The 15,762-nt window shown below is 34.2% G+C and overlaps 3 protein-coding genes across 3 annotated transcripts; 1 reads left to right on the forward strand and 2 right to left on the reverse strand.

Annotated features, from left to right (window-relative positions):
* Nucleotides 1-762: 762 nt before the first annotated feature.
* Nucleotides 763-4,122, forward strand: LOC102617780 (NADH dehydrogenase [ubiquinone] 1 alpha subcomplex subunit 1). Its single transcript, XM_015531173.3, has 3 exons — nucleotides 763-965; nucleotides 1,100-1,211; nucleotides 3,902-4,122. Exons 1-2 carry the CDS (start codon nucleotides 858-860, stop codon nucleotides 1,190-1,192), a joined length of 201 nt encoding a protein of 66 aa, XP_015386659.1. The 5' UTR covers nucleotides 763-857; the 3' UTR covers nucleotides 1,193-1,211; nucleotides 3,902-4,122.
* Nucleotides 4,123-6,786: 2,664 nt separating this feature from the next.
* On the reverse strand, nucleotides 6,787-9,141 carry LOC102618252 (uncharacterized). The gene has a single exon (XM_052443244.1). The coding sequence runs from the start codon at nucleotides 8,035-8,037 to the stop codon at nucleotides 7,114-7,116; it is 924 nt and encodes a 307-aa protein (XP_052299204.1). The 5' UTR covers nucleotides 8,038-9,141; the 3' UTR covers nucleotides 6,787-7,113.
* Nucleotides 9,142-13,155: 4,014 nt separating this feature from the next.
* Nucleotides 13,156-15,321, reverse strand: LOC102618538 (uncharacterized). Its single transcript, XM_015531261.2, has one exon. The coding sequence runs from the start codon at nucleotides 14,280-14,282 to the stop codon at nucleotides 13,596-13,598; it is 687 nt and encodes a 228-aa protein (XP_015386747.1). The 5' UTR covers nucleotides 14,283-15,321; the 3' UTR covers nucleotides 13,156-13,595.
* Between the last annotated feature and the right edge of the window lie 441 nt (nucleotides 15,322-15,762).

The raw sequence follows: 15,762 nt of genomic DNA on the forward strand, positions 1-15,762 counted from the left end.
ATTATTTTACTATTGAGACCATCTTTCAAACAAATTATTCAAAGTTTTAGATAAGGATGAGAAATCTCACTTAATAAACACCAATCTTGATCCCTATTACATATTATTAATCTGAGCTTAGATAATCGTAAACACAAATTCTGGTCGTGGCCAATTACACTAGAACGGCACTACTAAAACCATCTTATTCAGCAATTTATTTGTTTAAGAGTATTTTAATAACATAACATTCAAATCATTGATATTATTGACGAGTGATGTTAATTAGTTCAATGGATAAAATATTTTATGACTATTTGAGGTCCAAAACTCACTCCTGCATGTGAAAGATTAGTTTGGTTTTTATTTATACATTAAAAAAAGTTTTATCACTTGATTATCAAGGATTCAAATGATAGACTAGACTTTTTTAAATAATATCCCACTATTTTCATCTCATTCTATTAATAATTAGTTTCATAACTTATGGAGACACTTTTATTACTCAAACGTATCATATATTGAATAAATGTCATATTATTTAGGATCATAAAAACTATAACATACTTGAGTTATTTTATTTTTTATTTTTTCTAAGGATCATAAAAACTATGACACACTGAAGTAGTTGGACAAAAAGACCCGTGCTATTGGATTAAGCCACCGGCCACGAGTAGTAATCGAACTACTCCATTGTTGAGCCGAGGAGTCGAGAAGGTAGTCCATTTTCTTATTGGGCCAATCAGCCCATTGGGGCCCAGTATCAACTAATGGTGAAATAGAGGAGGAAAGAACAATTGAGAGAGCGTTGGCCAGTAGCATCTTCGTTAACCAACAGAGCAGTTGTTGACAGATCAAGAAGAAGAGGTAAAAACGACATGTCGTGGCTAATATTTGAAGGATTACTGCCGTTGGGCATCATAGCAGCAATGCTAACAATTGCAGGAAATGCTCAGTATCAAATCCACAAAGCCGCTCACGGACGAGTGTGTATTTATTTTTGTTTTTCTTTCAATTCAAAGTTTATTATTGTTAGATGCGAATCACTTTTCATTTTCATTTTCAAATATTTGTTTTTCAATTTTTTTTTTTTTTTTTGGGTTGGATTTATCAATTTCAGCCGAAGCACGTCGGTAATGATATGTGGGACGTGGCGATGGAGAGAAGGGACAAGAAGCTTGTGGAACAGCTCTCCGGCGCTTCCTCCAATTAGATGTTGATTCGCCTTTCTGGTACTTTCTTATCTTAATCACTACTTCCGATTCGGCAGATTAGGGTTTTGTTTTATGCGACTTTAGTCAGTTTTTTGGAATTTGTTATATTTGGAGTTTGGACTGGTAATCAATTTCAGGGTCTGAGCTTTAGAAATTGATTCTTGATTGGCTAGGATTTTGAAAGCTGGGATTTTGTTATTTCCTTGCTGATAGATTTAAGGTGTCTTTACGGAGTTAAAATTTCTGCAGTATCTATTAAAAAGTAGTTTGCTTTAAACCTAGAGAGTTCGAGTTCAATGTAATTTTGGGTTATGGTTCAAAGTGTTTTGCGAGTATCCTAAGCACCTTTGAGAGCCGCAACAAATTTTAAAGATGTTAGGAGTAATTTGACCATTAGGAAAAATTTTCAAAGGTCACTGAGAGAGATAAGGAACACAGTTAATCAGGACAAACTTAAATCATATATTTGACTAACTCTTCTGGCCTTTAGATGGTGCGATAGTTAGTCTGCCTTTGGTTTTGGCAGTAGTGTAAACTGCAAAGTTTTTCTGAAGATACGAGTCATGGATGACACTGGTGCTTAATTTAATGGAGAAAAGGTGAAAGGTGATATCCTGAAGAACAAATTAGACATTACTTGGTCTTTCTAATAAGAAGAATATTTTTTTCTTTTTCTAATTTGTGACACTTGGCCTTTCTGTAGATTAATCATTGTAAATGATAAATGGGTTGAGCATGGATGGTGTTCTTAGACTAATTAACCCTTTTCATCATGTTTTATTTTCCATATTTCAGAAGAGCACAACTCCTCCTCTCTTTCTTTCACACTAACACTTATTTGCTTATGCATGTTATCCTATACGCAATGCTCCTTTTCTGAGCCAATACACAAACACACACACAAAATGCTCCATGCAATGCGCATCATCTTTATCTCTTTTTGCAATTCTGCTTCAATCATAACCCTATTAGCACCATTGGCATAAACATGAGCTTTTTCTTATAATTATCACCTGCATTAATCCTCATTCAAAAGGAAAACATATTTTGGAGGATTTGGATTTCTTTCATGTAATCTCCTTAGCTTTTGGAGACAAAGAATCCTCTTTATGGAGGGTTTCAATTCTAAGAATGACTGTATTTTAGACAGCGAAGTCAAGCTTAATAGGTTTGATTGTCCTTTTTATTTCATATATTAGTAGCTTGTGTCTCTTCTGACATTTAATTTAAGGCTTACATAAAATAAAATAAAGTTTGAAGGATTATTAATAAGTTAACAGAATTTTGAAGAAATAGTTTATTTCTCTCAATCATTTTTCAACGTTTTAGGGTTCTCCTCAGTTGAGAAAGCTTGAACCATTTGATGAAGTCAGTCTTCCTTTGGTAGTTATAATAGTTGCCTGCAAAGTTTTTGGTGGAGCCGGTATGTTCCGGCAATCATAAAAGGAAAAAGTTGCTTCTGCAGTGGTTTTGCTGGTGGTTTTATGGCATGGCCTGGAGTCTTTGTGTTCATCATCCTGCATCGTTGTGGAAGTCGTAACATTTTTGAGCCTCCATCTTATTATAACCCCATAATACATCTACCTGTCAGCTGCCACAGTAAATTTGTTTTTCTTGAAGTGAAAAGCTTTATAGAGACAGATTTCATGGAAACAGCGAAGAGTAGGACATTAGTTAAGTACATGATTTTCGGAGGAGGCAATAGCCACGCAATGATGGAGCTCACTGTAAAGTTGATGGTGCCAAAAGAAATGTTTTAAGATCTTGCATCTTCTATCAGTTAAAAGCCTGTCTGTTGTGTATAACTTTAAGCATATTCTCAAAGCTTATGTAAAAGCATAGGTTTTTGGTCCCCTGAAAATTGCAAAAGATTAATTAGTTCAATAAAAATATGATGTTCTAGACTTCTAGATGCACTCTAGATGCATAATTGACCCAAATTTTTTGGACCTTTGGTAACCGCAACACGTTAGTTAGTTCAATAGAAGTTTAATGTTCTAAATGCATAATAGGCCAAAATAGTTAGAAAAAGAGGTAACTCTGCTGCATAATGTGTTGTTTGAAGTGGGGATTGGGTCCTTGGGAACTATGAGCTGCATCTCATGTTAAAATACTATTTTTAAATATCTTTATTTTGGGGCCTGCTTAATAATTGATTTTTTTCTATGTTTGTTTTTCTTACATTTTGAGTTTTATAATTTGTTTTATAAATGTTATATAATTGGCTCTATGACTGTATAAGGACATCATGTTAAACTCCATCCTGTAGAAGATGACCATTTTCAATTAATCTGCAAAACTTGGTACATCGTGGCACGTTTAAAAAATATCAAATATTTACAATTCTATAAGTTTAGTGGAGGTTGTTGTATTCTCAGTTTGTGATTACTGTGAAACCTACTGCTTTGTGGTTGTTGGGGGTGGGGTTGGGGTTGGTTAAGAATGTGGGGTGTGATTGTATGCATGTACAAATGTCCAATCATGTGCTTCACTAAGGACTCCAATCTGCTTTCATTTGTGAGTTTTAGAGAGGTGAGACATCCCACCAAGTTCTGCTCACTTTTGGAAGTTTACCAGCGCCCTTCTTTCTCCCTCCTTGTTGCTCCTTTCCATTGCCTTTTTTTCTGATTGGTCAGTGTGTCTGTTTGGTGTTTGCATGTGCGTGATATTATTATGACCATGAAATTGATAATCTCATGATAATGCAGGAAGCTTTGCCAGTGGACTGAATAAAGTGCTCATCTGATATTCTAGCTTTGCTTATGAAGACTCAAGGGGATGCAATCATGTTCATTTTCTTATCATTTGTACGTGACTCTACTTAAGCTTTTAAACTGTTTTCTGGAAAAAATACTTTGTCCATCCATAAATTTAGTTATTAATCTTGACGTTTTGAAATTGGCTTGATAAAACTTTGTTGTTTAAGAAATCCCCGCGTTAAACTCGCTTGTGTTGATGCATGTAAATAATTTGCAAGTGGTGCAATTAAAATTATGACTGAGAATGCAAGCATGATATCTACTTATTGTCTGAAACTGAAAGTGGAGCTTTGGAGATGCATGGTGGGAGAATGATGAGAATTGGTGGCGCTTTTGTGAAATAAGGAGCTTCTAGTAGGTATTTAGAAATAGGGAGGTATTGTGAAATGAGAGCTTCTTTTTATTTAATAGCTCCCGAAGAAGATGGCTAACAGTTAAAGGTTTTATGGTGCAAATTCAAGCTGGCAAATGCAACCTTGGACCATACGGGCGACTTAGGCGTAGAAGCTGTCACGCCGACACATGCCCGCAATTGACCAAACTCTAATTGCCTTCTTAATTTGATGATTACTCAATATCAGATTCTTATCACAAGCAAACCCATTTGAGCTTTAGCATCCCACCCACGTGCTATTGTTTAATTTTAGTGGAGCTCTTCTCTGTGTATAAAGTGAGCTAGAGTTGTTTCGGATGAGACAAAAGTATAAGATGGCAGCATATGAATTATAAGCTGATGAACCAAATGCGACTGTCTTGTGTTGTCGCGGAGCTAAGGCAAACAGTTGCATTGAGCATTATGAAGTGTGAATGCGCTCCCATCGTGATGTCACAGTTGGCTTTATGCTTTTTAATCATCGTTACAAAGCAAAGCCCTAGATTCCCCCATTACAACCTAGCGCGCCTACAGTCAATAATAATTTCTCAGCGCGAGAAGTACATGGGGTCAACGACAACGAGCTCTTCTCAATTCAAATTGGGACAGACAGCTCTAAATTGGATGCCATTACCCCCTTTTTTTTTTTTTTTATCGTTTTTTAAACTTTTCATAACTCTTTCAAAAATAAAAGGGTTGATGGTACCAAGGGTCAGTTTTGTATTGCAGTTGCTTTAAAAATAATAATTGTTATTAACTGTACTTTAAAAATAATTAGTTGAAAAGAAAATCAGTTAAATATTTGTTAAAATTTATTTTTAAAAGTGTTGTAAGTTTTAAAAGCAGTCGCATGTGTTTAGTAAATGTTGTTGTTAAACGTTGTAAGAATGTATATAATTAAATTGAACATAATGTTGAATAAAACTTATTTAAACATTTATAACATGTATGTTAAATATTTTTTATTTTGTACATATAACTAAAATAGATAGTTTATATTATTATTATTATTTTTTATTTTTTATTTTATTATCTCATTATAATTAGTAATAATAATAATAATCTTTTTAAAGTTAATGATTTTATTTCCTAATTAATGATTTTATAATCTATAGATGATATATGAATTGTATTAAGTATAAAAGTGATTTTCAAAATGGGATTCTGAAAAATTACTCCTTCCTTACTTTTTAAAAATTAGTGTAAGCAAGTGTGATTTTACCAAAATAATTTTAAAAAATTTTTTACCAAACACTAAAATTAATTTTTAATTTTTTACAATCACTTTAAGTCTTCAAAGATAAACCCTAATTTGCCCTTAAGTTGGGCACCATATTTCATTTTGGTTCATGATTTGATTTGATTTCATAATTCGCTAGCTAGATCATCTAAAGAACATGGTCCCCAACCATATAGAATCTCAAAATTGGACTCATCTGCCCTATTTTTATTAGTAAGCAAGTGTGATTTTACCAAAATAATTTAAAAAATTTTTTTACCAAACACTAAAATTAATTTTTAATTTTTTACAATCACTTTAAGTCTTCAAAGATAAACCCTAATTTGCCCTTAAGTTGGGCACCATATTTCATTTTGGTTCATGATTTGATTTGATTTCATAATTCGCTAGCTAGATCATCTAAAGAACATGGTCCCCAACCATATAGAATCTCAAAATTGGACTCATCTGCCCTATTTTTATTAGTTGGCTTAAAAGCATTTCCTAGAATTAAGAGGGAAAAAACAAGCAACATGACAGGTGTCTCAATAATTTTTTTCCTTTTTCCAAATGGTTTCACCAACCGATTTTTTTATAATCGTGCAGCGCATTGATTTCCTGAAACTGAGACCCCAATCTTTGAATAATCTTGTTTGTGCACTTCAGGGTCCATTGATATTTTATTAATGTTATTGTTGGCTTTTTTCAGCATAGTCTTTTGTTTAATCAATTAAAGATAACTACAGGTTTGATAAAAGCTGCCTTTTATTTTATTTTTTTCTTTTTTATACATGTATTCTCTCCCTTTAATAATATATGATTCAATGTGATGGCCCTAGCAACCACAGCACTTCAATTAAGCAGAGGAAAAGAAATGTTCCCATTTAGATGCCCGTAGCTTAAGTCATCGTAGAAGAAATGATTCCCTTGTCCTTACCCTTGTTAGAAAATCAAACATGACCTAGAAAGAAAAGGAAAAGGTAATGACTTTAATCTGGCCGTAGCTTAAATCAAACATCTCCTCAAAAAAAAAAAAAATCTGGCCATAGCTTTGGACTTAGTGGTAGGTCAAATTATTGTGTACAGTAAACAAACAAACATACATGTGTAAACTATATGTTTCCTGTCAAATTAACATTAAGTTACAGGGCGACTGAATCAGCATGAGTCCCTTTCATGAAGAGGCATCCAACAGTAGCAGAAAGAGCTTCACATGCCAAACAGGCAAGCAAAGAAAAATCATTCTAGAAAAATGGGCACCATAAAATTTTTTATTACTTGTCTGTCAATGGGACAACTAAATTCATCACATAGAATCGCTTTGAACTTACATGCACACATAATGAATCATAAAACTATAAAGGATGTGTGAGTGATAACAGATTTACACAAAAATCCTATATTACCCACGCTAGCACCAAGAACCTACCAAGACCAAACAAGGTGATAAAGAAGGACACCACCAAAAAAAGGTGTGAATAGAAGAATTTCTGAATACATGAATGAACTTGATAAAGAATGTGCTTGTGGAATGGCAGGGGAAGAAAGCTTGAATGTATATTTTGGAAGTTAGGGAACATATTCATTTTCGAGGACTGGCTGAGTTCGAGTCACCATTGCTGCTGGTGCTTTTGTATCCCCAACCGGTGTCATGCGCAGAGCTTCTCCCACATCTGCAGCCTTTTCCATCTGTTGCATTTTCTTTCTGTGCTTGTATTTCTGCAGCCATAGTACTAGTAATGACAACAACACCAACAATGCTAATCCACCCGCAACAGACCCAACAATTATCCAGACCTTTGAATTACTCTTCTTTCCTTTACTCGGTGGTGGTGGTGGGAAACCTGGTGGTGGTCTTGGGGCAATGGATTCAACTACTATAGAGAAATGCCCCTGTTGGACAGTTAAACATGTGTTGCCTGATACTACATTGCTGAAGTTTACCAAACCATGTAAATCAAACCAAACACACTTGGGAACAGACCCATCAGGAGCCGGCATCACATCTTGGAATACAATCGATATGGGGTTACCAGATGCCCTAATATCCAATTCTGGCAAATTCTTAGCTGATAAATCTGAAGCATCATATGCAAGAAGACCAAGAACAGGAGCCAAGTAAGTGTATGAGGGTAATGGATAATATGTACCAGACCAATTGCCCAAATTCTGGTACACTAAAACAAGCCTTTCGACATAGGGGCTCTCAATAACCCCTATAGGAATACGAAACTCTTTGTACATATTCACGCCTCTTGTTCTTAAGCTGCCACTCCTAAGCCTCATTGCTGCAATCTTAATCCCAGTCAAATTTGAAGGAACAACCCCTTCAAAGGGAATACCGGTCCTGGGACGAACAAAAGCCCTATAAGCATAGTCTTGGAGAAGGGCATCAAGAGCAGGAGCAGAGCCAGATTGAGCCACAACATCCAGTGAAAGAAAGGAAAACCATGTCATAGAAATAAGCATCGCGAGACTTCGAAGAAGCCCCATCGATGCTTTTCAATCCTCCAACTTGCCAATCAAATTAACCTTGTAACACTCCAGTGAAATATTCAATACCCACGAAGACTATATTAACAAAATTCCAACACCAACTTAAATACCTAAGATCCAAATCAAACAATAACAGAAATGCAGACGGATAAATGCGGCAAATCCCTTGAAAGAAGCTTCAAGCTCAAAACTTGGGCATTACCAAATCAATAAGTTGGTGTCACGTTGCCAGTGACAACGGTTACTGCATTAAAAAATATATATATATGCCCTCACACTCTCAAAGGATTATATAAAGCAGCTTTGAAGGTTTCAGCCGTTGTAGCCCTCTTTCTCTTTTGGAATCCTTGTAAAAGAAGACTCGGCGACTCAAAATAGAATCTTTAACAGCATTTTAATTTTCTTCCAGAAATTAAGCCCATGATTCTCCAGCATTTACCCATGATACGGTAATTAACAATATAATGACAGAAATAAATAGCCAGTAAGAAAAATAAAACGCCTCATTTGAACAGCCAATCCATCATTATTAGAGTTAATAATATTGGATTACTTACTAGGTAGCTGATGATTTTCTCGTGCTACCCACCGAATCTTTGACAGATAACGCCACAATGACTCACATGAATCCACCATGAAACCCTAGAATCTTGAGATAAATCATGATTCACTTCGAGGGAAGATCACGAACACTCACAGCGAAACAATGCAAGTAGGTGACTGGCAGGGTAAAAAATCAAAACTTTTTCAATTCCCTTGTAAATTGAACTAGCAGCATTTGGATTAAAACCCCAGCACTCAAAGAGCCGTGGCTGACCAGCGCAAATACTTGCTTCTGATTTGATAATGATAATGATAATGGATCCAAAGGCTTAATGGGTAATACAAGTAAAGGTGAAAACTTTTTACTTGATACGAAATTTTGAGGGGAAAAAAGAAGGAACTCGTAATGAGAAATGGAGAATATAAGAGAGGAGATAAGCTTTGGCTGCTAAGAGTAGATGCGGGGCAGTGGTAGAGACTAGAGTGAAAAGAGAGAAGAAGACAGAAGAAAGAGAATGAGAGAGAGAGAGAGAGAGAGAGAGAGAAAAGAAAAAAAGAAAAAAAAAGTTTGAGAAAATGGCTTTTGCCAACTATATATAAATGCTTCTCTCATTTACAGCTAGCTAGTCAGCCAAACAGGTCGCTGAATACTCTTAAACCCCACATGCCCTTCTCTTGTCCTTCCCCTTTTGCCCCTGCATTTCTTCCAAAAACACCAGTCTCTCATTTTGCCCGCAGTAAAAGGGGGGACAATGTTAATCATACTATGAGTAAATCATATTTACGTTATGTTATACCATCACGCCGTGTTCCACTTAACGAATGTGTCTTTCATCATAACGTATTCTTATTTTTATAATAATGATATAGTTAGCAATATTATCAATGTTATAATAATCTGCGTTGTCATATAATACAATACAATTAAATACAATATTTCTGTCCATTTACAACTTTCACGTGTTTGTGAAATTCATTATTATATATTAACTTTTAAAATTATTATTTCATAAAATACTGTTTAATTCATTTTTTAAAAAAAAAAAAATTGAATTGAGATTGATTGATGTTCAATTGATAATAGATTTACAAACTTTATTACCTTACATTAGGCGTTGCGCACATCAAAGAAATTAATAAGTTAACCACCACTTTTTCACCATATTTCACAACTCCTCTTTTACTGTTTATTATATTTCCAAATGTTCGATTAAATTTAACGACTCTTCTTCGACTAATGTTTGTTATCCCATCATGTAAATTGACCATAGCCTCGATTTATGTTAGCGTGTTAATTTTTTTTGGTTGATTTTGTCTTTTTTGTGCACTTGTTCAATTTTCAAATAGATTTCAACAGTCGCACCAAGCCTAATTAATTTTTTTTTTCCTAGTAATATTGAAAATTAAATAAGTTGATTTTGATACTGGTAATATTGAGTTTTTCTTTAAAGCTGTAATTTGAGTTTATTATCGCAATTTTACTAATCATCAAACACGTGATGATGTGAAAACCCTTTTGTTCTCTAATTTTGAAAGTTGACATTCTCAATTGCCGACGAAATAGTTGCACAAATAATATATAATAGACAAATGCTCCTTTCAAAATCAGTGAACAAATTGAAGGTCTCTATCATCGAAATTTTTAACCTCACAATTACATAATTATATATATATATATATAAATGCTCATTAATTAGAAAAAATGAACAAGTCTTTAAGAACTTGTGCCTTTCAAAAAACATTCCCAACAAATTTAGCAGAAAAGGAATTCTCAAATCATCTATCTTCTTTTTCTTTATGTGGCTACCTATAAAATTAAAAAAAATAAATAAATAAATAAAAACTACAATTGCCAGCCCATTTATCTGACTCGTCCCTGCAATCATTCCTGTTGGTCCACACTTGCCAAAGCACGCCATTTGCACGTGCCTCCCATGTGATTGTCGCCATAATGATTGTTTTGGTAACTTCCCCCTGCAACAATCCGAGTAGATACCGTTTGACCCTGATTAAGATTTTATGTAATCCGTTTAAATTATAAATTGATTAAATTCTATCTAAATGGATTAATGTTAATCTCTTTTTATGATTTACACCTATCGGATTATGATTTTATATTATTTTTCTTTTTAAAAATTTATCCAATAAATGTTATCGATGCTTTCTTGAGATATATTTTAACAAATTAGACACACGTGGATAGAGTCAAGAAAAAGAAAAACAAAGCAATTCTTTTTTTTTTTTAAGTTTTTCAACTCCTGAGATGAATATCTATGTAGACATAAAAACACAATAATTTAGTAAATTTTTTTAATAATGTTAATGATTTCAATTTGATTCTCAACTTAAGTCCCAATATACACGTCACTTTATCCAATAGATGATAACATTGATAACTTATAAAATTAATATTCCATTTAAAAGATGAATACCACATCAATTAAGACTTAAATATTGAAATCATTATACTTACACAAAAATTTTAGTCGAATATATGTATGCAAATGATTTCATTTTACGAGAGAACTCAACTTTGTATACTAATTAGTGTTGAGTGCTTATATTGTTTGGGTGGGACTTGCGAGGGCTTTATCTCATCCGATTTTAATTTTATTTATTTCTTGTTGGATCTATCACATTCAATATTACAATTCGAATTGATTTGTCGTATTAAAGTAAACCAATATGACCCATTTATTATTCATATGAAAAAGTACAAACAAAATCAACACAATTATTGAACAAGTGTAGTGGTGACACAAATTTAACATATTTTAAAGATATCATTACATATGGTGCATAATATTTTGGTACTGCCTATTCAATCTCTCATCGTACCTTACTCCAAATTTACACATGCACTTTCTAATTATTTAGTAGAACAAATATCATATTATTATACTGAATTCAAAACACATTAACGAAATACATTTACTCCAAAGAACTCCAAATATGAACCAAATATAGTTAGATAAACAGGGTAACTTGAATATGATACAATTAACCATGTATAGATTGACGTATGCTATTACAATACTGCAACTGATACTTTCCTTATACAATTACATTTATAATTCGGACTAATTCTACGTAATGTAAAACAAGACAATACTAAATATAATTTTGTATAATTAAATTGAGTTCAATTCAATTCAATCCAACGTGTTAAAATTGCGTTACGAGGACCAAATTGACCCCTCCATCGAGTGGTACCACTATTAAATGCTAAAATACGCACTTTTAATACTCGGGGGAAATACAACAACTATAGAAAAAGGACCCATGTCTTTTGGTACTTAACAAGACCAACCAAGGCTCGTGACAAAAGCGTCGCCGCTTCGCTCGCTAGCAAGTATACGATTATTCAACTTATTCGTGCACTGTGCTCGAATGGCCTCTTTGTTCTTTGCTGTCTTTCGGGTCCACTTTCATCTGTCGTTAACATTTTGCAATACCAACTTCCTCACATTCATAATAAATTATAACTTTTTAGTGTTAAACAAATAGCTATGGTGATGGGTTGATTTGTTTGGCTGCTAAAAAAAAAAAAAAGAGAAAAAAAAAGTCTCCCTCTAAATGATTCCACAATCTATGCGACTCTTTTTGTCTTTGTATTGAATGTATTGATGGCATGGGAGCAAAGTTCCCCATTTTCACATTGTGAAATTGACCTTTACTTTTATTACGTGTTGATTGTCATCACACAACCGTCACAGCTCACGACACAAGCTAGCTTTGGGGTAATTGTCAAAACTTTTTACATTTGTGTGCATTTGATACCTTCTTTAGTGGTGAGAATCGGTAGTGATTTCTAATTTTCTACAACACATATACAAGACTGCCCACTCCCATCTCTTTGAATAAATGGCTTCAGCCTAATTGGGGTCAATGATTTTAGTTGAATTGGTAAGATACGGGATGGTTCCATTTTTGTAGTTAAGTAATGCATTCGGAAGTAGGCAATGTACCCAAAGCTTAAAAACATGCTAAAAATCTCAATCTAAATCCTTTTTTTCAGTGAAAAATCGATGTATCAGCGTACCTGACCGACCTACTTCAGCTAAAGAGATAAATCCTCTCTGTACAGACAAGCTGATTAACATGTCATGGATATACATGTTAGTGCAACAAAAGTTGCACTAAATGAAACATAATTTTGAATGATATGATAAAACAAATAGCAAGGAAAAAAATGTGAATAAACAAAATGATAATAAAACATTAATCTCAAATCATTTGTGTGGGTGCTAATTGGGTTAATTAGTTAAATATTATGTGGATCCCATACTATTATAGATGTTGGTGATGATATTTTTTTTCCAAAACTTTTGCAATAACATATGAACGCATAATTCTACACTTGTTGAGTTGAAATACTCATCGACTAGATTGTAAGATGGAATTACTAAATAATTTGACAGGTATGAAATTATAATACCCGCTACATGAATGTCGTTTTAATGTCTGATATGAAAATGGTGAGATACTATTAGAGAACTGAGATATACTATATAAATATACTGATACCTTGGCACCTTTTTACATTAAAAGGGCAAAAAAAAAAAACTCGTATTTTGTAAATGCACAATCATCTGTATACATTAATTAATTTAAATTTGTATGTGAATCTCGAAGGTGTACTGGACTGACCGAAACCGAAAGTCATTACAGAGAGTAGGCCCAATAGAACTAGGCCGAACATGAGGTCCATTTGATTGTTGGGTCAATATATATACTGGACTTTACCATTAATTTGGTCGGTAGAGGGTTATAGCTGACGAGCTCAACGAGAGTGGGACCAATCACAATTAAAACAAGTTGGTATTATTTTGTCTTTCATTTGGTCCTCTCTCTCTCTCTCTCTATATTTTCCTCGCGCTCGCCAAGCCAATAGAGCCAAAAAGGAAAGAAGAGCGGAAACACCGAACACCATAACAAACACTAGTAATGACAACAACACCAACAATGCTAATCCACCCACAACAGACCCAACAATTATCCAGACCTTTGAATTACTCCTTTCCTTTACTCGGTGGTGGTGGTGGGAAACCTGGTGGTGGTCTTGGGGCAATGGATTCAACTACTATAGAGAAATGCCCCTGTTGGACAGTTAAACATGTGTTGCCTGATACTACATTGCTGAAGTTTACCAAACCATGTAAATCAAACCAAACACACTTGGGAACAGACCCATCAGGAGCCGGCATCACATCTTGGAATTCAATCGATATGGGGTCACCAGATGCCCTAATATCCAATTCTGGCAAATTCTTAGCTGATAAATCTGAAGCATCATATGCAAGAAGACCAAGAACAGGAGCCAAGTAAGTGTATTTGGATAATGGATAATATGTACCAGACCAATTGCCCAAATTCTGGTACACCAAAACAAGCCTTTCGACATAGGGGCTCTCAATAACCCCCATAGGAATACGAAACTCTTTGTACATATTCACACCTCTATGTCTTAAGCTGCCACTCCTGAGCCTCATTGCTGCAATCTTAATCCCAGTCAAATTTGAAGGAACAACCCCTTCAACGGGAATACCGGTGCTGGGACGAACAAAAGCTCTATAAGCATAGTCTTGGAGAAGGGCATCAAGAGCAGGAGCAGAGCCAGATTGAGCCACAACATGCAGTGAAAGAAAGGAAAACAATGTCATAGAAACAAGCATTGCCAGACTTCGAAGAAGCCCCATCGATGCTTTTCAATCCTCCAACTTGCCAATCAAATTAACCTTGTAACACTCCAGTGAAATATTCAATACCCACAAAGACTATATTAACAAAATTCCAACACCAACTTAAATACCTAAGATCCAAATCAAACAATAACAGAAATGCAGACGGATAAATGCGGCAAATTCCTTGAAAGAAGCTTCAAGCTCAAAACTTGGGCATTACCAAATCAATAAGTTGGTGTCACGTTGCCAGTGACAACGGTTACTGCATTAAAATATATATATATATGCCCTCACACTCTCAGAGGATTATGTAAAGCAGCTTTGAAGGTTTCAGCCGTTGTAGCCCTCTTTCTCTTTTGGAATCCTTGTAAAAGAAGACTCGGTGACTCAAAATAGAATCTTTAACAGCATTTTAATTTTCTCCCAGAAATTAAGCCCATGATTCTCCAGCATTTACCCATGATACGGTAATTAACAATATAATGACAGAAATAAATAGCCAGTAAGAAAAATAAAACGCCTCATTTGAACAGCAATCCATCATTATTAGAGTTAATAATATTGGATTACTTACTAGGTAGCTGATGATTTTCTCGTGCTACCCACCGAATCTTTGACAGATAACGCCACAATGACTCACATGAATCCACCGTGAAACCCTAGAATCTTGAGATAAATCATGATTCACTTCGAGGCAAGATCACGAACACTCACAGCGAAACAATGCAAGTAGGTGACTGGCAGCGTAAAAAATCAAAACTTTTTCAATTCCCTTGTAAATTGAACTAGCAGCATTTGGATTAAAACCCCAGCACTCAAAGAGCCGTGGCCGATGGGCACAAATACTTGCTTCTGATTTGATAATGGATCCAAAGGCTTAATGGGTAATACAAGTAAAGGAGAAAACTTTTTACTTTAAACGAAATTTTGAGGGGAAAAAAGACGGAACTCGGTAATGAGAAATGGGGAATATAAGAGAGGAGATAAGCTTTGGCTGCTAAGTTAGGATCTAATAGTATGCATCACCTATAGAGAGTTGACTACCACTCGTGCTCTAGAGCCATCGAGAAATTTGTAGGGGTGGCAAACAGCGGGTTTGGGTCGGGTTTTTTCAAACTTATGTTAAGGCCCTTTATTAGCTAAGTGTATGGGTCTGAGTCGGGCTATGTCCATTGCGGGTCTGGACCGGAGTTAAGCTTTATTTATTTTAAAAAATTTAAATTATTATAAATTTAAAATAAATTAATGATCAATCAGTTATTATAATTATAAATAAATTAAAATAATAAATATTTTAAATTAAAATAATAAATAAAGTAAATAAAAACTGATAACTTTACTTTTTTTTAATACTAAATTTTTTAATTCAAACGCTCTCTTAATTAATTGACACAAAAGAGAGAATTTAGTATCATAATTTTAATTTTTTTTAATCATAATTGATTTATAAGTTAAAAATTTAAGTTTTCTTTTTTATTTTTACATTACTTTTTAA

This window comes from Citrus sinensis, chromosome 6 (genome assembly GCF_022201045.2).
Source record: "Citrus sinensis cultivar Valencia sweet orange chromosome 6, DVS_A1.0, whole genome shotgun sequence".
Lineage (NCBI taxonomy): Eukaryota > Viridiplantae > Streptophyta > Magnoliopsida > Sapindales > Rutaceae > Citrus > Citrus sinensis.